Genomic DNA, 25,456 nt, shown 5'->3' on the forward strand with positions numbered 1-25,456 from the left:
GAAGGCAGTGGTTGGAAATGAGATGTTTGAAATGCACAAAGAGGGATGACACAGCAATCTTTTATGTGTGCATGGGTTTTGAATGTTACAAGTCACTGCAGTGTTTTGTAGTGATCTCAGTGCTGGGTTTCCTTCTTCCTCCAAGCAGGCAGGAGAGAATCCAGTGACTCGCATGCTTTAGTTCCCTAATGCCTGAAACTGCAGACTTTGCTGGCATGAGTTGTTCTATCAACTGCAATGGACTGTTCTTACATGTAGAGCTTCTTGCAGACAGATTGGTATTACCAGGGGTTTATGACTTTGAGCTTACAATGGGCTTTGGAATGGACAATCATTTGCTTTTGTGGTTGCTGCATGATTTGCATTTTGTTTGACCATTCCGTTCTCCTGTAATGGAGTATGGCTTAAGTGACAAAAAGTTGCTCTTTAATCAGTATTCTTAAATATGAGGCAGAACACAACTGGTCTGTGTACTGTATTCATATGCATTTGAAAAACAGTGGCTTTATCCTGGTATAAATCTACAACAGTTTTAAGTGCTGTCTTGGCTATGTTCCAGTGTTTTTGGGAATAGCATTTGACCATATCTTAAGCGTAGCAATAGGTAGTTTAGTGTACCCTATTTCTGTTACCTTTCACTGGCACCTAAAATAAAGTTCAAGCTCAGGATGGGTGAGAATGTCAGGAGAAATACATGAATGAAGCAGCTAACCTATTAGTTAACGTATTACTAATAAAAAAAATATCAGATAAGAAGAGATTATTTCTCAGTGATATGTGCTGGTAAACCACCCTGGAAATGTTAGTAATTATGAATCCTGCCTGGTGGTTATAGAGCTCTTGTTCTCCCTTTCTACCTCACAACCATTTTTTTCCTTTTTTATTTTTTTTCCTGTCCAGTTGCCCTTTTCTCTTATGCCTTTTCCTCACATTTAAAAAATGTGGTTGCAATTTGAACTGACCTGTGTTTTCTTCATGGGAGGCAGGATCAGATTCTGGAGGGGGGAAAAAAAAGAGAAGCAAAGAGAAAGGGACTCTATGTGGTCAAAAGTGCACCACAGGTTAAACAGAAACCTCACTGCATGAGTGGAATCAGAATGGGTTTAATTATTTTACAGCAATTGCTTATTTTATGCAAGTTCCAATTTTATACAAGTTAGCAGACACAGCTAAAAACCGAGAACAGTTTCTTTCCTTTTAAGTTTATGGTTTTTGTTTGGTGGTAATTTGGAGAGTAAAGGTTGAGGAAGCATGAAGGAAGAGAAGAGCAGTGGGAGAAGTATTCAGTTCCAGCATTTCAGGCTTCATTTTATAGAAGGCTCCTTTTTTTATTTTCTTACTGTAGTGGGGAATTTTAAGGAATGGGATTTTTACTGCTGCTAATCAAAATCTATCAGTAAGAGACTTCAACTTGCCCCTACACAGAAGGGATGCTTAACAGCTGTAGGTCATAATACTCAAATATAACAGAATGTATATTCAGTGCCTGTGACCACCTTAATACATATATTTTTATTAATTAAAAAGCTACTCTTTTCTTTTCTAGTTCACCTTGATCACCACCAGAGAAAACTCCACAAAAGATGGTAAGAGGTCTTCGTGGGTTTCTATGTGATAGCTTAGTCACATTTTATATATAAAATGCATATAAACACTTACTGAACTGTGAGTGCAGACATGTAAAAATTAGATGTAAAGGTCACTAAATTGCTTTGAAAATAGAATTCAGATTACAACAATGAGTGATTTGTCTACTCCTGGGAAGACTCCAGAGAAACAACAGGAGAATAAGAGAGGACTCTGGTCATTTGCCTTAGATTTATAGCTTTTGTTTCCTTGAGGAAATCTCTTATTTCCATTTATTCCACAGCTGAAAAAGCACAGACATGGAATTAAGTGAGACTGAAAGTGTTCCTTTCCCTTTTCCACCCAAATGTAAAACATTTCTGCAATTTCTTTTTTAACAGATGTATTTTTAAAATTCAAATGTAAGAGTGGTTTTCAAGGGTTGCCTTCAACAAAAAAACCCTCACAAAAAGTAGTTGGACAAGCACCAGCATCACAGTTCTGTCTACATGAACTGCCTTTTTGTCTTCCTTTTCCTTAAATTAACAACTGGAGCTAGTCAGCCAGACAAATCAACCAACTTGATTCCAGAGCTTTCAGTAAAGTCATCAAGTTCCTTTTTAGAAACATTTTATAAGATCTGGAGATAATTTTTGAGTGTTAAAAGAATATATTGTCTTTTTTGCAGATACATAGAATATAGGAGATACCTGCTTTTGTCAAGCTTAATGGTCTTTCTAAACTGGTCTTTAAAGTATTATAGTATTTTAAAAAATAGGCAAATGTTTTAAAAGTAACTTGTTAATGTATCAGATTTGATAACGGGACATTCTCAACTGTCTGCTGAAGGATGAGGAGTCAGTGTGACATTCTTAAGCAGAAGGAAACAGTAAATAAAACATTGTTCATCCTAGCTGTTAGGTAGTTGGATGATTAAGGATGAAGAAATTCCATATGGAAGGCAGATGCTTTCCCTCTACCAACTCATCCTGGGAATGATGCATTTTGGGAACTCCAAATGCATGGTCTTGTAGCAGTGCGGTATTAGACCAAGAGGAGAATAGCAGTGAAGTTTCATCTCCATGGATTCTTTCTTTTCAGGAGAGATAAGCTGTCTGCACTTTTAAATCATGTAGCTGAGCTACACAGCCCTTCACAAATAGGCTGCAGTTTTTGATCAGGAATACCTTAAGGAGTGCAAGTTTGTTGTGGAGGGCTTTCTTTACCTACTCTATTAGCTGAAGATAATTTGTTTCTGAAAGCACTTAGCAATCACCTTAAAAAGATTAGTATTGGTCATGTTATGGAATAATGGGCTCAATTTTCCAGAAAAAAGGGCTGCATGAGAGTTGCAATTATTATTCCAAACTCACTAGCATTTGCTTTATTGTCTGAGAAGCAGGAAGTGAAAACAAATATAAGTAAACTAAATGAACCTCTCTGGATAGTGTTAAATGGAAAGTATTTTTTAGGTTTGAGTTTTCTGTTTTGCCTTGGGATTTCTTTTCCCCAGAGAATCAGTCTTTTAAGGGTACCAAATGGTACCAGTGCAGATCAAGAAAACAGACTTAAATATTTTTGTCCTGTATGTTCTTAAAAAAACCCCAAAAGAACACCTTCATAAAGGACTGTAAATGTCAAATTAATCTCTTAAAACGTCAGCTAGTTTTGCCATAGTCTTGAGTGTTTGCCAGAATGTGTCTTAATTAAAATTTTCCTATTGAAAGTAGAGGCATTCTGTTTTACTTCAGATAAAAGATTTTCTATGGAAATTAAGACATGAGGGAAAGGGAGAAAATATTTGCTATTTAGTTTACATGTTCTAGGCTCTAGTTTATGGCTTTTTTTAAGATTATCTATTCTTCTTTTTGAGAGTAGGATGATGGGGGAAGATGAAGGGGCTTGTATGACGGGAGTTTAAGGCTAGAGAGACTGTGGGGCTTTGTAGTTGCTGTTGAAATCTGAACAGCATGAAACTTCTTTAAGGAAAACTAAGGCTGGAAGACAGGAGAAGGTGTGTTATACTATGTTTCTTTCTGTAGAACTATTTTTCTCTGTACTTGATCAGGGGCACTTTATTGCCTCTTTTCATGTTTTGTTTGGTGAGGGATACAAAAGGGAGATTTACTGGCAGCTTGCATTTGGCTAAATACGGTCTTGTTTTTGATTGTGGATATATGAACTTGTTTGAATTGCTGTTTGACCTTTTCTGAGAAACTTTGGCAGGCAGATGGAGGAAATACATTACTGGAGGAAATACGTTACTGGATAAAATGAATGCATTTGTTTAATGTAGAGGAGTTTTAATCTCTTGTGTTTTCTGTCTGTGGATTTGGAAATCAGGTTGCAATATCTACACCTTGGAATGATTAAGTTCTTACAACTCACTTGAGTGTCTAAGGAATTGTGGACTTTATCCACACGGCATATTTCCTAAAAAGAGCTGATTCCCACTGTAGTAGCATGAACACTTGAAAAATACCTTCTGGACACTACAACTTCTCTATTTCTAGTTCTTCAGTGGTCATTGTGTTGATGCCAAAACAGTCTCTTGTAGGAGTAATGAGGTGTGGTGCATGTGCACTGTGCTCATACATGTTGTTTTTCAAATCTCCATGTTCTATCTAACTAAAGGAATACTAAAGATTAAAAGGCAGCATTGTGCTTGCATTTAGTTGCTCCTCTCAGTTACTCTTTGTTTCTCTCTCTCTTTAAATCTTCTTTTTTGTGGTTGATTTTTTTTGTTTCTTTCCCTCTCCCCATGTGTCTTGGCCACAGGAAGACACCGAGCCGTGGTACTCTCAGCAAGTGTACACAAGGTACTGGAGGCACTATGACTTAGCCATGCGCTGGATGCGCAGGCACCAGAAGGCCTACAGGAAAGCCATGGAGTCCTTTTATTGCCTGCCATGGCATCCATGTCATCCTGCTGCAGCCTCTCCAAGCAGCCACTATGCAGATTGGGATGGGAATGACCTCCCACATACCCAAAACTATTCTTCCAGCTATAGACCAGGTGTCAGAGTTCCATATCATGGGGGAGATCAGCAGTACGCAGGTGCCTACGAGGAGAGGGATGATGCTGATGAGGACTCTGAAATGGAAGAGGATGCTGAAGGAGACTCCAAAATGGAGGAAGACTCCGAGTCTGAAGGGGAGATAGAATATGACTTGAGTAACATGGAGATCACAGAGGAGCTTCGCCAGTTTTTTGCAGAGACAGAAAGGCACCGAGAAGAGCTGCGTAAGTCCATGCTTGTTCTGTGTTTTGTGGTATTTGCTATTTTGTGGTATTGAGTGCTGGATAGCTTCAACATTTACAGGTTTTGTAAGAATTCACAGCAATAGGCACTGCGAGTGAGCAAGCCAACTGACTGAAACAGGCAGAACTAATTGATGCACTTAAGTACTACTCATTAGAAATGAGTTTTAGAAAATGTTTGGAAGTTTTTTGGTGAGAGAGAGAGAGAAAATTATGACTGCAAAGAGAATAACACTTTTGTTCAGAAGACAATGTTAATCTTCACTACTGAGGAAAAGAACTCCAGAATTTTTATGGTTAAATCTAGTTAATGTGCTATATGTCTGAGGGGGGAACTCACAGGAAATGCTTGAATACATCACTGAACCCTACAGTAAGCCTCAATGTATTTTATACCATGGAACAGTCATTTTGGTTGTTATTCTTTTTCTAACCTGACAGGAAAATTTCATGACCCTTTTCTTCTCCCCCTGCATCCTCTTCATTCTGTACTACACCACAAGTTTCTCTTTGTTGTACATCTTGATCTGGACCCAAGTCCTTCGGTAGGAAATGTATGCTAAAGTCGTAAGATTTTTCTGAGGTCTTCGTCCTCAGAGGTATTAGTCATCTTTGTTTCTGCGAAATCCTTAAAAGAGTAAAGGATTATTCTGTGCTTTATTGACACTTTACTCATATACAGGTGTTGCAAAAAAATTTGTTATGTTTTAAGAATGCAGAATGGTAAAAATAGCTTTTCTCACATGACATTATGGGTAGAAAATACCCATAATGAATGTTTTGTAGAGCTTTCTCTGCTTCTCTGAAGAAGATAGTCTAAAAGCATATAATAAAGGCAATGATTAGAAGAGAAAGAAAATTTTAAGTTCTTTGATCAGCAGGTATCAGAGGGTGAGCTGAAACAGCTTGGCTTAACTTCACACTTCTCATCAGTGTGATGCACAGTTGATCTAGTTAGCAGAGGTAAGTGAGTTAAGGGGTTCAGTGGTAGTGGTTCATGTGGCCTGACATGAATCCCTTTTTCATTGTGCTTTTGCAGAATCAACTTTGTGTTCTCTATTGAAATGTTCCTTTGATGAGGTACATGATGCTTTAAGATCCTGGGCTGCTTCTGGGAATGCAGAACATTTTCTTTGGATTTATTTTGACTGTTATTATTAGTGGTGTTTAAAGGTATGTGAGTGATTAAAGCTTGTATCCTGGAACCTGGGAAATCAGGACTTAGAGATGTTCTCTGATGCAAATATCCTGTATGACCGTGGTGTAGCTATTTAGTCTCTTCCTGACCCCTCACTGGCTGCTCTTGCTAATAATATTATTTGATTCTTTATATTGAACAGGTGAATTGGGAAGAAGTTTGTGGCTCAGAATACAGATTTTACTTTTGTTCCTTTCACCACAGCAGTATTTGGAGTCTTTTGGAATGATTTGGTCTCTGCTGTGTGTTGTGTGAACCAAGTTCTGGATGAGTGTAACTCTCTATGCTTCAGTGGCACTATTGCAGATCTTCATGCAACTTCAAGCAGTCTCTGGTCTTTCATTACTGTGTGCCTCAGTTTCTTTAGTAGTTTCCCTGATAAAGTGAGGGTAGTACTAAGTAAGCATCTAAAATTCCTCAAAGCATGGAAAAGTAAACAAGTACTTGATTTAAATGAAATTTAAAAGTGATGTAGAAATCTAGGGTGAATAATGCTTTCTAAATGCTAATTTTGTGAGTAATTAAAGACACAGTGTGATCTTGTTTAGAAATATTTTTTTCTTGCATGCTGAGGGAAAACAAAAATAGAATATTTTTTTTTATTCAATTAAAGTTTCTCAAAAGAAGAAACATAAACAGCAGGAGGAGGGGAAAAGCATTGTTTCCCTAATGGTGTGGAAATGAGCTGGTATGAAGACCGTGTTGAAGGCAGTACTACCCTCATTTAAGAGGTAGTTTTATTAATTTTCCTGATTGCTGTTTATGAACAAAATTAAATTTAGAGGTTCATTAAGCTGTGATCCATAATGATGCTATATCTTGTTACATCTTTCATACTGTGTTTAACAGTTGTCATTCTGTATTGATGCTTGAGAAAATTGAGATAAGGCATCTGCTAAAGGAACCCTCAGTTACTTGAGTATTTTCTCTTCAATGCTTTTTCCTTTTAGTCCCAAACTGCCTGATGTATGTCAGGTCCTTAGCATGCCTACCTTAGGAGCAGATTTACTGAGAAACTTGGGTAGCATAAACTTCAGTAATGCCTTAAATTTACTCCTCCACGTCTGAAAGAGATATTTGTAGGGGTGAGGCAAGAGTTTTACATAGCCTTTAGCGGGAATGAAATTGTTTGGGTGTGCCACAGTGGAATACCAATAGGGACCTTGACGATCAGTTAAAGTAAAAGCCAGTCCTTAGGGAACATTAAGGGGAAGACTGTGTCTCATGTTTTCTTCCTGTGGCATCAATAAGGGGCTCCGGGTGGAATTCACAGCCTCTGACCCCTGCACCTTGTTACTCACTTGGGAGAAGACACACAAGTTGCTCTTCTTTTAAAAGGAGAGTTTGCAAGAGTTAGATACAGGCTTATGGGAACTTAATGTAAGTGTGAGTCACAAGGGAACAGGGCATCAGTGGGGTAAATAGGACTGGGAAATTGGCACATAAGGAAGGGGATAGGATACCAATCTTTGTGAAGTATGACCTCCATTAGTTTGGTGGTTTTCTACCTGTCTAAAGTTAGGAAATACTACACAGCTTTAAGGGATCTATTTCAGACACATGCAGTGAGTCTTGATTTTTCATGTGAGAGATAGCTGGTTCCCACACCTTATGCACAGATGTCTCATCGACATGTAGAAGGATAATCAAATGGATTAAAAGGAATTCCAGCTGATGTCAGACTCTTTACTTATAATGCCTGATCTAGAGCTTGCTGGAAGTAAATGACATCAGAGGATAAGATCTTGCAAACTTTAACTGTGTAAGACGTAAATAGGCCTGAGATGTAGGTGGGAATGAGATGATTCAGTCTTGGAGGTCTTTTCCAACCTTAATGATTCTGTGATTCTGTGGCTCTGTGAAAAGCATTTGAGCCTAGATGGTGACATACAAGCCTTAACCGAATGGCAAAGAGAAAAGCTCCACAGATAAGAAAGATGCTGTGCCGGACTAGCCAAAGAAGAAAACTTAAGATTTATTTAATTTCTTAGTAACTGCTACAAACTTGAAGAACAAGCAGATTTCTAACTTCTGTAGGATTTTGTTGTTTTATTTTCTCAGTGGGCATTTGCAGTGATTGGCTGACTTGCAAAAAGGAAGGGCTTTGAACTGGCAAACTTGCTGCATGATTTAACACTTCTGCATTGATACAGTTCACAACCAACCTCTTTTAAAACAATCTTTTTTTTTGTCTTTGAAGTCACATCAATTTCTTAGTAGTTTTTATATTTGTATCATGTGTTGTAGTCAATTACATGTTTCTGGAATGCCCAGAAGTAATTATAAGCAAAGTTTTGCTGAGGCTGTATGAGCTTAGACATACAAATACACTACAAACTTATCTCGTATTTTAGATAAATGATGCATTTGGTTAAAACCCTTACAGACAGTTTTCATTCCTCTTCATTTGTTTCTTCATAGGCAATCATAATTATATAGTGATTCTCTTTTCAGAGGCTTTTCTTGTCAGGCTAGTCTGTTTTTCTGGTTCTTCATGTAGCTGGTGATCCAAGTATACTGTGCATCTTGGGAATGTTTATTTGTTGCATTTAAGTTTTCCCTCTGGCAGTTGAAAACATGAAGCTGTTTTCCTGGGTTACCATACCTGTCAGACTTAGGTATGGTAGCAGATTCTCCAGGCATCCTAGATGTAAAGGACAGAATGTAGTAAGTTGCCTTTTTACATTTGCAAGAATTAAAAGGGCAAAAATCAAGAAAGGAAGATTCACAACCCTAACAATTCTCTAAATTGTCTAATTGCATATATTTATTCCACTTTTAAATTTAGCCTTGGAAACATGTAGTTTGTCCTTATACAATTTTTCTTTGTTTCCTTTTGCATATAAGAGAAAATCACTGCTGTAATTGAGTGAGTGTGGCATTGCAAGTACATTGAGATCCATTCTGTGGTAGTTATCAAGACGCAGACAGAATCCTTTATTTAAAAATAAAGAAAAAAAAGGAAAGTACCATCATGTCAGTTCATTACCGAAAGATAAGAGTCTGTCATTTGTTAATGCTCTGACTAGTTTTTGCCATCAAAGCCTCTGTTTGTATTGCCCACACATAGCCTCCAGCTTTTCCCAAAAATAATGTCCCAAGTTAAATTTTTTTATGCTAGATGGAAAATATTTTTTTAGAAATGAACGGAAATGGTGAATGAAGATGTTTGTTTCAAAACTGCAATCAGTAGGCTTTTCCCCTCAGGTTTCTTTTTCTCTGAAAGATGATAGTCGCCACTGCCTCTTCTGTGAAGAGGAAATAATGGAATTTTCCATGTTTTGTAACTTGTTTGAATCATACCAGATCCGTGAAGCTTGTGGTTTTGTTTAAGGCCTGCATACCTCTTGGAAAATAGACTTTGATTTGGGATTTTTGCCACCATGTTTTCCTTCTTTCCTTCATCTTTGGTAAATGCTTTTCCCTGTTTTTTATCTGCCTTTCTCTTTATAAGACTGTAGCTCAAATTCTTGGAATACAGACTCTTGGTCCCCACCGTTTCTTTTTCTTTCTTCTTTCCTACCCTAAACTGTCCAAGCAGTGTGGATGGTGAACTTATAAATATCTGCCGAGCTTCCCTGCCTTTAACAGCCTTGGCTGACAAACTTTTTGACAAACCAAAAAGCCTTGTTTGGCATGAACTTTAGCCACAGTCTGTAGAAGCCGAGTTGCAGAAGCTTCTGAGAAATGCCTGTGAAATAAAAGTGATTTCTGCAATATGGGTGGGTGCTTGAGAGATGCTTGCTTTTGAAACATGTTCTTTTGTGAACTGAAGAAGAAATGTGAAAGTTGCTCCTTTTGTACCACATCTCTGATCCTGATGATTGAACCTTTTGTTGTGTAGCAGGAGACTCTTCTCAAGTGCACACACTGTGTCCAGCATAGAGACTGTGTTACCCGGTACCAGAAGACAACAATTGAGAAAATACTTCCTCACTACAGAAACAAGGAAAAGTGCCACTATTTTCACTGCTTTAATATTGAAAACTAATCTCTACTTGCAAAACTGGAGAGTCTGGAGAGCAAGAGTTGGACACAGTTTTACATATGTTTCATGACAGACAAGCTTATCTTTATACAAAGCGTATCAATTTGTAAAATATTGTCAAAATTTCCTTGGATCCTATGCTAAAGCCAGAATTTGGGCTTAGAAGAATATATCTTTTCTCCATGAACCTATGGCTTGTTGCTGCAGGAAGTAATGGAAGAGAGACATTGGAAAGCTTGAGGTACTGCCGAGGGAACTGAGCCATGTGCTCTGGAGAGTTGTGGAGGAGTTAATACAGGTACCTGGAAATTAATATATAAAGTCTTTCTTATTTGTATGTGCCTCAGGCTGAGCCTGTTTGACAGTGCTGGCAACCCCTGAAAGTACACAAGACCAGGCTTCTTGTTTTCTGCTAAGGGATGCCACAGGCTTCAGCTCCTAGGTGGCGTCTGAGGGTTCTGTGGACCAGGCTCCCATGGGTGCAGTTGGGTGGAGCTGGGACCTGGAATACCAGTTCCCTATCTGCCAGTGGATGTACTGCTCTTGGTTTTTTCTAAGCATCCTTAGGAGTACTGGTATTTGAGTTACAACAGGTTCATAGCTTGGAGTGTGGGAAAAGAACCTCATATGGTTCATTGTGACTGTAGTATAGATGTTGCTTTAAGAGGAATGCCAAGATGTTTAACACCTCTACTTCCTCTTATATTTGATGGAAATGAAGAATGCTGTCTTAATATGAACATATGTATTAAACTTCAGAAACCTGTGTTTGAAGTTGTCATCCTTTATTTGTCTGCCTGATGTGTTCCTCTTATTGCAGTGAGACAGTACATACACTAGGGGGCTTGTTGAAAGGTTCAGTTTATTCATTGTTATAAGGGATTTTGAGGACCTCAGCAGGAAGAAAGCAAAAGCTTCAGTGCTAGAATAATGAACAGTATGATCTAAGTGTTCTTTATAGACCTTTTGCTTAACAGTTAACTTAGATGTCATTGCTGTGACCAAAATGCATCTTTTTGACAACATCTTTGCTGGACAAATACAGAATTTGAGCTACTCTTTTCCCCAGGAAGCTATTTTCCCTAAGTTATTCATGACTCAGTAAGAGAAGTCAAGTAATCTTGTACTGTTGCTATCCTGGTAAATCAGTGCTATGGTAAAACTCCTTTTGACTGGACTTGTCTTGAGGATACAGGAGAGACAGGTCATTGTTCCTCTCAGCTGCTCTGTCCCTCACCATCTGAGATCCATTTGATAACTGTTTCTTGGTAGTTGGGGGTTGCAGAAGGACCCCCTGTAAACCAGTCAGTAGCTTGCTCTGATGGGTCAGCCACTGTAGCTTTCTCTTTACAAAGAATATACATGTGGTAATTCAGTTACAGAGTGCCAGTGTATGTTTCATGTCCATGAGGTTTCTAAGGATTGAAGGTATTGCTGTGACATAATTGGGCTCTGCAAAATTTTGGCAAGGAACCAACAGGTGGGCCCCAGGGCTGAGGCCACATGTGGAACAAGGAATCCTTCCCCAGTCTTGTAAGACCAAAAATTCATTTCAGAATGCTGTTACGGAAGATTGCTTCATATGGGAACAGTTTGGTGGGGGAAGATGGAGACACTGCTTATACTCAGAACTGGTGCTGGTAATTTTTTGAAGGCACGTTTGCCTGCTTGGTTATTCCATTAACATCTGCAGCTGCTCTGAGTGCCTCCTCTAGTCTCCTCTTCATTCTTTGTCCTTGCAGGGAAGGCTGTGAAAGCAGCTGCAGCTGCTGTGGAAAAGAGCAGGTGAGACCATGCTGACAGACACAGCTCTAGGGAAAAACAGCATAAAAGCATCTCTGCACTAATCACTCAGCTTGGGCAGTCTGTCTTCACAAGTTATGCACTTTTCCCTAAAATTCCTCAATTACTGGTTCCATCTGGGTGCCACATGCAGCATTTCTGGATCTTTGAAGGATCTTACTTTAAGGAGAGCTGTGTCTCAGTTCTCTGCTGATAAATCCAAATTCATCTGCCTTTAGTATGATACGTTAAACCTTGAAAGTGGACGGTGACATTGTGGGCTATGAAGTAAATGTTTTCTAAAGCACCTATTTTGGTATCTACTGTGGGAGCTTTTGTTGTAGAAAGAATGTTTAAATTTCCAGGGTGTTCAGCACTGGAGTAACAGTGAAAAGCAAATGCCAGAGACCAAGGTAGAAATGGATGTAATGTTGACATCTTGTTTCTACACTCATGACATACAAAATCTTCTCAGAAGCTGCAACAGAGGTATTGCATGACAGCAAAATACCTCGAGTGTTACACATTCTAGGTCTCTTAGTTGTAAAGCAAATCCCCTATAAAGACAGATTTTCTTGTAGACAGGTAATTTACCCCAGCTAATTTTAATGGCATGTTGTTAATGCCAAGACTTCCAGAGGCACCATTTGCTTTTCAGCATCTCTCACTGTGCCTCAGTTTTATCAGAAGTATTCAAATGGAATTGACATCCTTTGTCATTAGGGAAATGTGGGTGCTGGCATGGTAGTAATCAACAGTTCAGAGATTTCCATCTGCCTGGGTCTTTTCAAAACTCATTTCCTTGGATGCTAAAAATCAAGTGAGAGAAGTCAGGCAGAAGTTGTTAGACCACACATCTCAGACTTAGGTGGCCTGTACAGACTTCAGTCATAGCCTTGGTGTGCCACTTGAGACTAGATCAAAACTTTTAGTGTAGGTAGAATTCAGAGACAAATATTCCAAATAATAGTCTTCCACATATGCCTTCCATAAAGAAAAAAGCTAGTCATTTATACCCAAAGGATGATGCACCTTAAACCCTAAAGATACAAGGGAACATTGTCCTTCTTGTCTTTTCTCGTGACAGGGTTGAGCCACCTGTGCCACCGTGTGATGTCATCTGCTGTGAAGCTCATTCCAATGAATCTAGAACACCTCCTGCTCTAGGAACTTGTCCCCATTTTCTATTTATTTAGCCTTTTAGTATGGGGGTGATATCACTTCCCTGCATTCAGAGAAATAGAGAATGTTGATAAGGCAACATACTGAGAAACACTTGTGCTGTAACCCTATGAAGTACCCAGTACAGAGCAATCCAGCTGTTCATCAGTGTTACAATTATTACAGTTGTTGCTGGCCTCCAAAGTACCCAAAGCTGTTTATGTGACTATTGGAATTTCCCACAGTATTTTCAAGGACACGTTTCTGAATTTGTCAGATCACTGCTATGGTACACTGAAATCATGGAGGTAAAGTAAAAAAATGAAGACTAAATATTAAATGGCGGTTTTTACTGAAATAAATAACATGGGTATTACACCATTGAGTGTTATTGTTCACATTTAACTGAATAAGAATATCCTGGGTTTAATTTCATTTGTAGTTGCTGAAGTGATTGTTACTCTAAAAGTCAGCTCTGTATTCACAGAAATTGTAGACACTTTGCCAAGGAATGTAAGTCTCCAAAGAGCTTGCTGGGCCTCAACTTTTCTGTGGTTGTTCAAATGCTGAAATTAATGCTGTTGTTCTCACTTTGTACGAGTTTTGCAGAATACCTTGATTTCTAGAAGGTCTGCGATTTCTGATGCAGTTGCTGAACAGGGCGTTGGTAGAATCACTCTAAAATTCATCAGTTGTCATTGCCTTGGGATTTTTGGCTACTGTGAAGGTTGCATCATGTGCAACATGCTGATGGAGGAGGTGTTGAGGTGGTAGATTGCAGAGCAGCTGGCTGGCTTTGGAGAAGTATCTGCATTTTTCTGGTCTCTCCATTTCTCACTAGGTGATGCTGGTGACATGTAGGGATTTATATCCTCTGCTTTTACATCCTTCCCTTGGCACTAGGTACTGACCTCTGTCATGAGCAGGCTATCAGACAAGATGGGCTTTTAGTCTGGTGGCTCTCCTTGTGAAAAGTCTTCATCAAGTCACTGAAATACTTAGTGTATGAATTATCCCGTTGAAGTGACAGAGAGGAGACAGGGACCTCCCAACTGCCGAGAAGTACAACTTCACTTTCTGACAAGGGGGATGCCAGCTTTCTCTTTTAAAAGAGAGTGCTCAGACCTGTGCTCCAGCACCAAACTCTGGCACTACTTCTGAAGTCAAACATTCCCATTTTGTGGAAGGTACAATAGATGCACATCTGCACATCTTCTGGCATATTTCCCCAATGTTTATTGTTGTTTTTAATACTGGGCATAGCAGTTACCCTTATGTGGTTAAGTATATTTGATTTCATTTACTAGAGTGCTGAAATAAGCAATGAGAAATTCAGAAGGTCAGAGATAAACTTACATGTCCAAAGTTGCCTCTCAGCTCTTCCTTCCCAAATATGCTTCATATGTTTCACTGATTCCTTTGGTTTGACCCTTTTTCCAGATGTCTATTTCCAAATACTTGGTCAAGCAGCATATGTAGTTTACTAGCAGCATGGAGAAAATGTGTATTTACTTGCTGAAATTAATTTTCTCTGGATTAGACCTTGTTTTTTAATTCTGCATGTCTGTGATAATACTGAATTTTGCACCTGCCAGTTAACTGAAAGGTCAGTTCATAGACTGAGTATACTTCCTTCCAGAAAATCAGCAACATGGCTTCAGATTGCTCTCCAAAAAAAATCTTTTCAAGTGTTTTTCATAAAGTAGCTTTCTCATATCAAACAATAAACCAAACTTGAATTCAGCACTCCAGGTATGTCTGGAGTCAAGAAGGAAATTTCAGTGTGAAGTTCAAATGTGTGAGTTTGATCTAGAAGACTGACACAGGCTACTTCCTTTCTTTTTTTCCTGAAAGCACCAAACTCAGTATTATTTAGCTGTCTAGCGCCTCAGTGCATTGTGAAACATGTTCTTCCAAGTGCATGTGTTTAATTTCTTTTCAAGGCACACATAAAAATTATTGTGAAACTCATGTTTCTCCAGTGTTCTAGTTTGCTTTTAAAGTAGCACTTTTAAATTTTAACATTTCCTTGTTCAGTCTCCTCAGACTGTGCCATATATGTATGTGAAGACATAGTTATATATAGATTTAAGTAATCCTTCTGTTTACTCTAGCAGTGTTGTCTTTGTCTCGTGTCAGCATTGTTGCCACCAGTGACAGATTGGAGTTGTTTTGGGGGATGGGAGTGCAGAGTCAGCTGGTCTGTATTTAATCTTATTGAAGTAGACTTGATCCTTACTAGAGGCAGCTGCCCATGCCTGATCCTGTTCTAATTTCTTAGCAGTGGTCTGTCAGCAACTTCCTATCAGTTGAATTCTGTCAGATGGCACCAGTGTTCAGACACCTTGGTGCCTCTGGTGTGCTAAAGACCCCTGATTTTGCAGGGCTCGCCTCTGTGTTTTCTAGCTTTTATCAATAAATCCCTGATTATGAATTACATTTAGAGCAATCAAATTTCTAGAGCAGGCTTTCACTTGAAGTTCCACTGACTAGCTGATTGTTTCATGTTCATGGGGTTTAATTGTTTCCGTGCATTTTCTGGTTGGGCTAAAAATACTCCTTTTTAGAGGCTTCACTGTGGAAGGTAATAGAAAATAAAAGAAAGGTGATTTGATGTTTAGCTGGGCAGTAACCAGTGTAGCCTAGTGCTAATGTAAACATAGGCATGAAGGCTTATATTGTTTCTGTGTAGGATCGTTGGCAGTTTGTTTTGGAGACCACACAACAATCCTTGGTTTTTAATCCTATTTCTAAAACAGAAATCGGCTTCTTTATTCTCCAGTTGGCTGTATAACTTTCTGTCAGTTGCATAACTCAAATAACAAAATAATGTGACATAATTAATTCTTTCTTTGAAGTGTTAGATTCACTTTACAGATTATTTACAGTGAGGCATGTGATTAATTAACTTGAGAGTGACACGTACCATTAAGTACCAAACCTGAAAGTGGAACACCTTAGTTCTAATCTTACTTCCTTGGTTTCTGTTAATTTTTATTTCAAAGGTGGTTTTTCTCCATTTGCTGTCTTGGTAAGTAGTTTTTCCCTGTTTCTACAGAGCTGTCCTCTTCAAACTCTGTAGAAAAATTGGATTACAGTGAAAGAGAAGGTATTGGAGTACATCAGATGTGCAAAATCTGCTGTCTGTTTAGACAGCTTGTTGCAACTGTGTCTGAGGGAGTGCACTCTCTTACCTGAGATTATTTCCTGCTCTTAGCAATAGGTTTCAGTTGGACTGTGCTTCAGTAAACACATCTTAGTGCCAAAGCCAGGCTAAGCAGTTCTTCTTCCTAGACATTCTCTCCTGCTCTGGTGTTTCCAGGGCACTGAACTGTACTAGAACTAAATACAACATGTTGAGATTTTGTTTGTTTGGGGGGTTGTTGGTTTTTTGTAGGATTCTTTTTGTTGCCCCTTAGACAATTGAAGCATCATCCATGAGGGGCCTGGGAGCTGGAGCATACAGCCAAGGGAGAGGGAGAGAAGAAATTGCATAAGCTGGTTTTGTAGCTGAGGAAGGGAAAATGTCCACGGAACCATGGTTTCAGACTGCCACAAGCTTGCCAAGGAATCACATCTGCTCTTACTTCAAAGCCTGTAAGGGAGCCTTTTCCTTTTTCTTGAGAATATTGCATTGTTTGTGCAATATATGTGCTTGTGCAGATATATGTGGTGAAGTAGTTCATTCCTTTTAACTCATTCTCTCCTCAACTAGCAGAGGATTTGTCTACTAACTTTGTCAGTGTAGATATTCGGGGGTTTAATATCCTCAGGATTTTTTGTAGTCCTTTCTCATGATCATCATGAATGGTGACTGAAAGCTTAACATTGCAGGCAATTACTCCCACCAAAAGTAATTTTTATTCCAAATTAGTGCTTTCCAGTCAGCTACAACATTGGATTTTTCTGTGTAGATGAGACTGCTTGCATAGTAAGATAGGGCCTAGCTGTCCTTGGAGATCAGACTTCTGTTAAAAATGGGAAGGGGAAAGTTATGTGGTGTCATGGGCAATGCCTTTGTCACATCTTTTGAAGCACAAAGTTTTAAGAATAAGTTTCAAAAGAAGTCTTTTTTCCCCAAGCCAGTTTACAGCTAGAACGAGGCTGTTCATTCTGCTATGAAATCATCATTCTCTTTCAGTATATTTCTGCATTTTCAATAAGTTACTTAGCATTCCTTAGTAACCTTCCAGCAAGCAAGACCATGCTGTTTTTAGCAACCAAGAATATTTTATCTTTACAGATGTGGGGGTAATTCACAGTTTTTTGTATCTTGTAGACTCCCACTGATGGCAACTTGTTCTGCAAAGCTTTGCACTTGATAAAGAGTAGTACATGAGATTCCAGCCCTGTGGAAATCCAGAGCTCTGCAGAGCTCTGCAGAAATTAAACTCCTTGAATATCCTGTGTACAAATCCTGATTTAAATCCCTGTTTTGGTTGAATTCCTTGAGGCAAAGGTTTTGATTTTCCCCATGTTATGCCCAGTTTGTGCAAGTATGGGCACAATAAAATGGTCTAATTCTATTACATTAAAAAAACCCTCTTATATAGGTTTATGGTGAAGGTATTTAGCTTTTCTAGGAAGATGAAGAAGCTGACATTTTGCATGGAGAAGCCTGTGTGGGCAGAACACTTAACACAGCAGATAGGCTCGTGGGAAGTGGCATTCAAAGAGAGAACTAGGAGTTTTTAATCAGTAGAAATGGGTAATGGTTTTAACTGTTAGTGTGGGCTGCTCAAGATCAGCTCAGGTAGTATTTAAGATGAAAAAGCTCACAAAGTGCACACGCAGCAGTAACAGAAAATAATTCATCATTTGTAATAAGCAGACAAATATGTGAACACATAGGTCAGTCTGAAATCATGGAAAATTAAAAACACATCAAGACTGGAGAAAGTGCAATATTTCCTTGAAAAATAATGTGCTAACTAAGCAAGCAACTGAAAGTCAGTAATGGCATTTAACACTTAGGAGGAGCAAGCCCTTGGTCTCTAACCATACCTACCGTTGTGTGGGGTAGCACATGGCAAGCTGCTGTGTGGGCACCTACAGACCTGTGGGGAAGAATGTCTGTGTAAGAAATGTTGTCAGATGGCATATGATCACTGGTTGAGTGAGCTGAGGGTTGGATGTATAAATACTGAGAGCTAAAAATGGTACAAGAAACCACACAATGCTGGGTATGAATCTTCCATTAAAAATATGACATAGATAATTATCCTCCCTACTTCTATCTCCTTTTAATGTTGCAAAGTCTCTCCATGGAGACTTCTTTCTAAAAAAGGGAATTTATTTGGGTTTTGGTTTTGAAGTTGTTTCTTTTCCTTGATTTGTTTTGTTGGGTTTTTCTTTTCCTTTAATAAGAAGATAAATTCCAGACAGGAATATTTTTTTTTTCCTATTACTACTTAAGCTTCTCAAAGGATATTACAAAGAAAGAAAGTAATGTAAAATGTATCAGACTTCCAAAAAATTGTGTGACATTTTCCCTTTCATAAAATAAGAGAAACAAGGCATCTGAGTTTCTATGGATTTATGGGGAAAATAGCTTATGTCTTAGGTCATAGTCTTGCTGAAAGTAAGAGGTAATTTGTGTGCATATGAAGGCCCAAATGCAGTGAATGACTAATACACTGGTTACTGTCTCCTGCTTTTGGCATTCCCTGTATTTGTTAACTTTCCTTTTCAGCTAGTACACCCCAGATTAAAAGTCATCCATAAAACGTGGGAAAAATGATGAAGGGAGAAACAGTTGTCCAAAACTTTCTTTCATAAGGCCTAGAATTACTAATGATGGCCCAGGAATGTAGCATGAGTTAGGTAGATGTGCTGGGGTAGAGTTTATTTCCTTCACAGTGACTGGTATGGGGCAGTGTTTCTAATCTGCACTTAACGCAGGGTTGACAATATAGAAATGTTTTTGCTATTGCTGAGCAGGGCTTACACAGAGCCTTTTCTGCTTTTCCTACGGCCACACTGGTGAGGACCTTGGTGATGCATGGGAGATTGGGAGAGGACACAGCCAGGACAGGTGGCACCAACTGACCAAAGGGACATTCCAGACCATCTGACATCATGCTCAGAATATAAAGTTGGGGGGAAGAAGGAGGAAGGGGGGGACATTTAGAGTGATGACATTTGTCTTCGCAAGCCACTGTTATGTGTGATGGATCCTGCTCTCCTGGACATGGCTGAACACCTGCCTACCTCATAAAAACACACCCCAAAAAGAAAACCAGAGCGGGGCCTCCATTGGTGCTGCCTCAGCTCTCTGCCTGCAAGAATGAAAGGCAAAGAGCAAGAGCCATGGGCAGGAAGAGAGAGCTCTGCCTCTTAACCCCGACTTTAAAGAGACCAGCACCTGCTGGCCCCGCAGTTCCATTTCTGGATCCAGCATCTTAAAGAGACACTTTAGATACAGATAGATACAGAGTACAGTAAACCTTTGGGTTACCCAGGACATTGGGTGCATGACAGTTCTGGACTTTTTTTCTTCATGGTTAAAGAATTCATTCTATTTACTGTGTCTGGAAAAAGATGCCCCAACTGGTTTTGGTCAGGTAACAATGGCTTCCCAGCAGAACTGGACTTGGTAGGAATAAGTTAATTTTGAAAAGATCTTCGAGAGAGAAAGAGCATCTTTGAAAAGAAATGGAACTGATCAGTTGGGAAAACGTCAGCAGTGCTTTTCTTTGTGCTGAGAACCAACCACAATTGCAGCTGCCTGCTGACCTTGTGAACATTTGCAAAATACTGTGCCTTGATTGGGGGAAGCTTGCCAGTAGTTGAAGCTGAATGCTGTAAAAGAAAGCATGTTTTTTTTAGTCTGTGTGAAGTGGAAGGAGGAACTACTTAGAATTGTGTAAAAATTACTTGTTTTACATTTATAACTTGGCAGCCCAATGACTTGTGAATTTGGAATGTGAAACTGATCTGAGAGTGAGCTGGGGACTTCATTACTGCAGGTTGAAAATAAGTGTTTTGATAAACCATGCTATCTGCTTCATGGATGAGAGTATGTTTTGCTTGCTTCAGAGAAATTCTTGTCTCCATAGGCTTGGGGTTATAGACAGTTTACAATTTTGTTTGTATTTCCATTGTCAGATTCTAGTTGTCAGCTTTTTGATGAAGAGGTAGTTGCACATTTAGCTCAAATTGTACTACTTTGTATTGTTTTTAAAGTAAACTCTGAGGTAATGGATAGAACCCAGACTGCTGGAATTACAGCACTTCTACTTTCCTGCACTTGATCCATCAAAGAAAGTTTAGTGTGCACCTCAACAGGACAGTACTTTCTCTGTTATCTGTTATGTCTATTTTTGGCTGGAAATACTTGTTTTTGGAAAAGCAGTAGTTTACATGCCCATTTAGTTTCATTACTTCTTTTCCTTGATCATCTGTAGAAGCAAATAATGCTGCCTACTGTGAGGGTGGTGAAGCATTGGAGCAAGTTGCCCAGGGAAGCTGTGGATGTCCCATCCCTGGAAGTGTTCAAGGCCAAGCTGGATGAGGCTCTGAGCAACTAGATCTGGTGGACACTGTCCTATCCTGTGGCAGGGGAGTTGGAATAAGATGATCTTTAAGGTCCATTCTAGCCCAAGCCATTCTATGATTCTGTCTGTGACTGTGGAGTTTGTTACAGTAATATCTCTGCACAGATAACTGATTTGAAACTGCAATGAAATTCCACACAGCTGCAGTGGTATTACCAGCAACAGCTGTCATGTTCTGTGCTCAAATTCAGCCTTTGGTGCAAAAAACTCTGTGTCCCTGTGGCACATTTCTGTCCTGAGCCTCTGCCTGGATTCCAGACCTAATTTATGTGTCTAAAACTCTGTCATATGATCACTCTGGGATCTTTTTTAACCAGTAGCTATGGAATAGCAGAATTCAGGTTAGAAAATTAAGGACAGTACATCTGCTTAGTGTATAGTAAAATACTCCAGACATACATCAGGTAATTCTGAGAGTGGAATTTAAATTTGTATTATTATTTTGATTGTTACAATTAGAATCTACAGATTTATGAACTACTCTGTGTTGAGAAATGGAGATTGATGCACACTAAACAGTAATCTACTCATCCATCATGAAGTTTCTGCTAGAGTTCCATTTAATTTCCAAACAGAAGAATTCATTATCTATCTCCAGAGAATCTTTTTTTTTTTTTTTTTTACTTAAGGATCAGCGTGTGCAATGAGCTATCAGACAGCATTCTACAGCAAACAAGCAAGGAAGCAGCTGTCTTTAGCATGCAGCTATGGAACTAAAGAATAAAAAATTTCCATGGGCAATGCAGAAGTACAGGGAGTTATCTAGTGTCCCAAGAGAGTTAAGAAATATTGGTCCAACTCATTGCCTTGCCAGTTTTGCTGTGTAATCTACAGTGGGAGACATTGATTTGCCAGCATAGTCTTATTTGTTTTTTTCTATCTAAAACTATTCAGTGTAATTTGTATCCAGTTTGTGCTTAAAAACATGTTCTGTAGCTGTGGGCAGTGTGGTGTCCCAGGAAGTTGGTTTCACTGGGGTGCAAGGTATAGCCCGGGTGCTGTATCTTGTCCTCAAAGTGCTGAGCCCTCTGTAGGCAATGTTAGTTTCTTTAATTCAAACCTTCTGGTTAAAATGGCCCTACACCAAATAAATCTGACTCTTCCAAAAACACATATGGACTCTAATGTATATTTCCTTGTGAATTCTGGCAGTGCAGCCTAGTTCAGGGGTGTGTCCTTAAAGCAGAATCACAGAAATGGCTTTCTGGAATAGTTCGCTAACAACTCCTCAAGCCCTTTGACAACCAACACAAAACTCTGCATGGTGTTCCAAATGACAGGACAAAAACTTTCTGTGTCTTTCAGACAAACAGATCCCAAAACTGAAGTTTCTGATCATATAATTTAAAATATCTGTTTTCAGTGAATGCCATACAGGGGCTAATTCCTTTAGGAAGGCTGACAGTCAGTTGGCTGCTCAGTACAGTACTTTCCAGTATAAAAATAAACTGCAGATGTTTGACACAGAAATGTCAGGATATTTAACTTTGGGTTAGGGTTTGCAGATGTCCTGTGTGTTGTGGAAACTAAATCCCCGCCTTAGGGTGACAGAGGGAAGAGGTACATGGCACTAAAAGCTGAGAAGCAATGTCCTGTGTGTGACCAATGCATCCTGACCTGTGGACACTCTGTCCTTTTTGATGTTTAAAAAAACTCTGTCACCGCTGTCATTAGTAGTGAACTGTTAGACGCTTTTGAGGATGGTAGTTTTTTTATTGAGGAGTTCAGTTGCCAGGTGATTTTCTCCCTCTTACAGAAATGTCCCCATAAGAATGAAGTTTTGTGTAGCCCTTTGATGTTCTCACTGCACATAGCATTGTTTCATCAGAGCAGTACCCAGGAAGCAGAGGTAAATTTGGACATGCACAATCAAGTTCTTGCTTACCCCAGAGCATTTTTGTTGACAGATTGGTCTAAATGTTTCACCTCTTGAATTGTTTTAAATCCTCTTTAAAAGACCTGATGCATGCATTTATGTTGGTGCTGTTTTGTTTGTTTTCAAAGCAGTAGAGTAAGTCTGCCAGCTTTGGACTTTGCAAGTCTTGAGAAATGGCTGAGTTTGGACAGTTTATCTGAACACGATGCTTACAGCTGTGTTTCATTGAATGCACTTAATGGCAGACATGACAGACCCATTTGTTCATTTTCAGAGTAGTAACTGATTACATTTTCTCTTGGCTATCATTCAGCTAAAGTTGCATTGTCCTGTGCATTGTTTCCTTTCTCAGCTGCTAAGTCATTATTTTGGAAACAACTCTCCATTTTGTTGGATTTTTTTAGTATGGGGAGTGAGTTGGTATTTTTTGGTTGGGTTTTTTCCGTTTTCTTGGGAGAGGGACAGGGATTGTGTTTTGGGTTTTTGCTGTTTTGTTGTTTGAGTGATTTCGGGGAGTGTGTATTTTGGGGAGAAATGGAGCAATGTTGATTTCTGCTTGGTAGTACTATTACATAGGTTTCCTACAGTTTTAGGATTCAGTTCCAGGATCTTCTTCATTTCTCCCTGTTTATTCCAGCCTGGCTTTACTGTGATATTTAGTGGGAATTCGTCTTTATGCAAAATGAGTGCAGCTGCACCCTAGAACATACGGATTTTTTACTTTTAGACCAGCAAAAATATATAATATTTTTAAAAGTTAAAATAAAACATGACTGGTTGATAGCCCAGTAATTTACATCTCTTATGGTTTATTTGTCTAGGGAGGCAGCAGCAGCTGGAGGCTGAGGACCCATACGTGGAGGCTGATCAAGACCTGCACAAGAGGGTGGAGCGTTCTGTGGAGCCGCCTACAGAAAGACCCGGGGAGAGGCGCATGGCAGAAATGAAGAAACTGTATGGTGCTGAAGCTGCCAAAATCCAGGCAATGGAGGCTGCCATGCAGCTTATCTTTGATAGGAACTGTGACAAAAAGCAGCCCAAATACTGGCCCATTATTCCCCTTAAGCTGTAAGTACCCAGACTGTGCTCTGACACGGTGCAGTGCTATAAGGTCAGGTGCCTCGGGTTGGGCTGCTGACAGAGCAAACTGCACATTTTGGTTTTGGGCTTTGGGGGAGTGTCTAGCAAGGACAGCATGTATTTCTTTGGCCATTTTTTTCTTTTACAGTGTCTGTCAGTGATGCTCACAGTCCATTCATCCTACATACAGTTGTCAAGTAGTAATAGGAGGGACTGTAATATCAAACCTGTCTAAAATTCTCTAATTTGATACCCGCTTGCCTTGACTTGCAAGAAACATAACAACATCCATACTCAGTGAACTGGGAAAACTTGAAGCAATATAAAGAAGGAAAAGACTTTAGGAATCGTCTGCTCTTCCTGTTTAGGAATTTGACTGATCCCATTTTCTAGTCTTATTTAACGTAGTAGTATTAGGATCATGTTTCACACAGCATAGCTTGAAGTGTTATGTCTGCTAATCTTGGATTTTTTTGAGAATCAGGAGCCCACTGGCCAAGATACAACTTATCAAATTACCATAGCCCAGACACTGGAATTCTTTTTCAAAGGTTTATAATAAAGCAGGAAGGTTTTTTTCCAGACTGATACTTGTCTGGCACGAGTTTGACTCTAAAGCAACATTATATAGAAAAATGTTTTAATGCAGGGGTGGGAGGATCGGGCAGAAGCCTGTTGTGGTCCTGTCTGTTAGAGATCTGTTGAGCAGAAGAGAAACTAAGAGGACACAACACTATTTGAGCCAGTGCCTCCAGTGTTTTTTGTCATTCTAATAAAAAGCAGCAATGGACTTTAAGCTTTAAAGAAGGCTTATTAGAGCAGTAGACTATATCTCACCAATGTATATAGAACTGTGGAAGCCAAGTAGCCCTGTGGGCTATGTCTATTTTAGTTGCAGCTTTCCAATGGCCAGGTGCATGGGACATGCACAAAATTTAAACATAAGTAGTTGTGTACTCATCTATCTACACAGAGATGTGCCTCTGTGTGTGCTTATCCATCTGCACTAGCTGTTCGGTTCTGCTTCTGTCACTCTTTGGGCCAGTGGTGCTTGCCCCACAGGAGGTAGAATGAAGCACATTGGTGGTTTGTGTAAGAGAGGCCAAAAGGGCCCCTCAAAACCAGTGTCTCCTTAGAAAATGGTACCCTGAACACTTAAAAGGACTCTGTGAAGCTCTGCTGATAAATATCATTGTGTACTGAAGGTCAGTAGTTTGTGTTGCAGCATTTTCATGCCAGGGCAAAAGAACCATCTGCTGGTTTAATAGTGATATACCCATCTGCCTTCGTGGCAACAGAGGAAGCTTACAATTAAAATTTTAGCTTCAGTTCATGTTGACTGAGTGTCCAGAGTTTCTCTGTAGCATGTGTAGTTTGTAATACACCCAGCAGTTGCTGTGCCCTCTGCAGCAGCCAGCTGCAACAAAGCAAGTCTGCAGTGCGGTTTGGAATATCTTTGCTTTCAGCAGTAGTTACTGTTTTTTCAAAGCAGCATTTCCATGACATTCCACCTCTTTCACTTTAGATGTGATGAGATGAAGTTAAATTGAACACTGAAATTAAAAAGCCTCCAGTTTCCAAGACTTATTTGTGGTGTGATTAATCTGAAAAACTTCACTGAGACAGGAGAGAGAAAAGGATTATTAACAGTCTTTCATTTGTCTTCACTCTTGTTTTTGGCAGGTTTCATCAAAAATTCTGTGTTTTGTTGGGGTTTCCTTTCATTGACCAAATAAATTTTCTTCTAACACCTTGTAATTTTCTTTTATTTTTTTATATAAACAAACTTCCATAGCTAGAACACTTCAGTTCTTAGATAGTAAAGCTTTCTTTTAGCTGCTGTATTGTTTAAGGAAAATTGAACTTAGAGCAGGAGTGGTTTTAACATATGGAGAGGCACAAGGAGTGTTGACAAGACTTTCACAGTAATGTCAGGCAATACCACACATGTATGGTGTGGTGCAAAATGAATGGGAAGGTTGCTGTA

General features: G+C 39.3%; 1 protein-coding gene across 1 annotated transcript in view; it reads left to right on the top strand.

The window, feature by feature from the left end:
• Window positions 1-25,219, top strand: part of GEMIN8 (gem nuclear organelle associated protein 8) — a 28,293-nt gene extending 3,074 nt beyond the window's left edge. The window contains exons 2-3 of the mRNA XM_088068712.1: window positions 4,345-4,810; window positions 23,211-25,219. Of these exons, the coding sequence (XP_087924838.1) occupies window positions 4,345-4,810; window positions 23,211-23,461 (717 nt within the window). The 3' untranslated portion in view covers window positions 23,462-25,219. The remainder of the gene's footprint in view (window positions 1-4,344; window positions 4,811-23,210) is intronic.
• The last annotated feature ends 237 nt before the right edge of the window (window positions 25,220-25,456 follow it).

The sequence above is a fragment of the Pseudopodoces humilis genome, chromosome 2 (assembly GCF_049639895.1).
Source record: "Pseudopodoces humilis isolate 2021_Gansu_Grassland_sample_001 chromosome 2, ASM4963989v1, whole genome shotgun sequence".
Lineage (NCBI taxonomy): Eukaryota > Metazoa > Chordata > Aves > Passeriformes > Paridae > Pseudopodoces > Pseudopodoces humilis.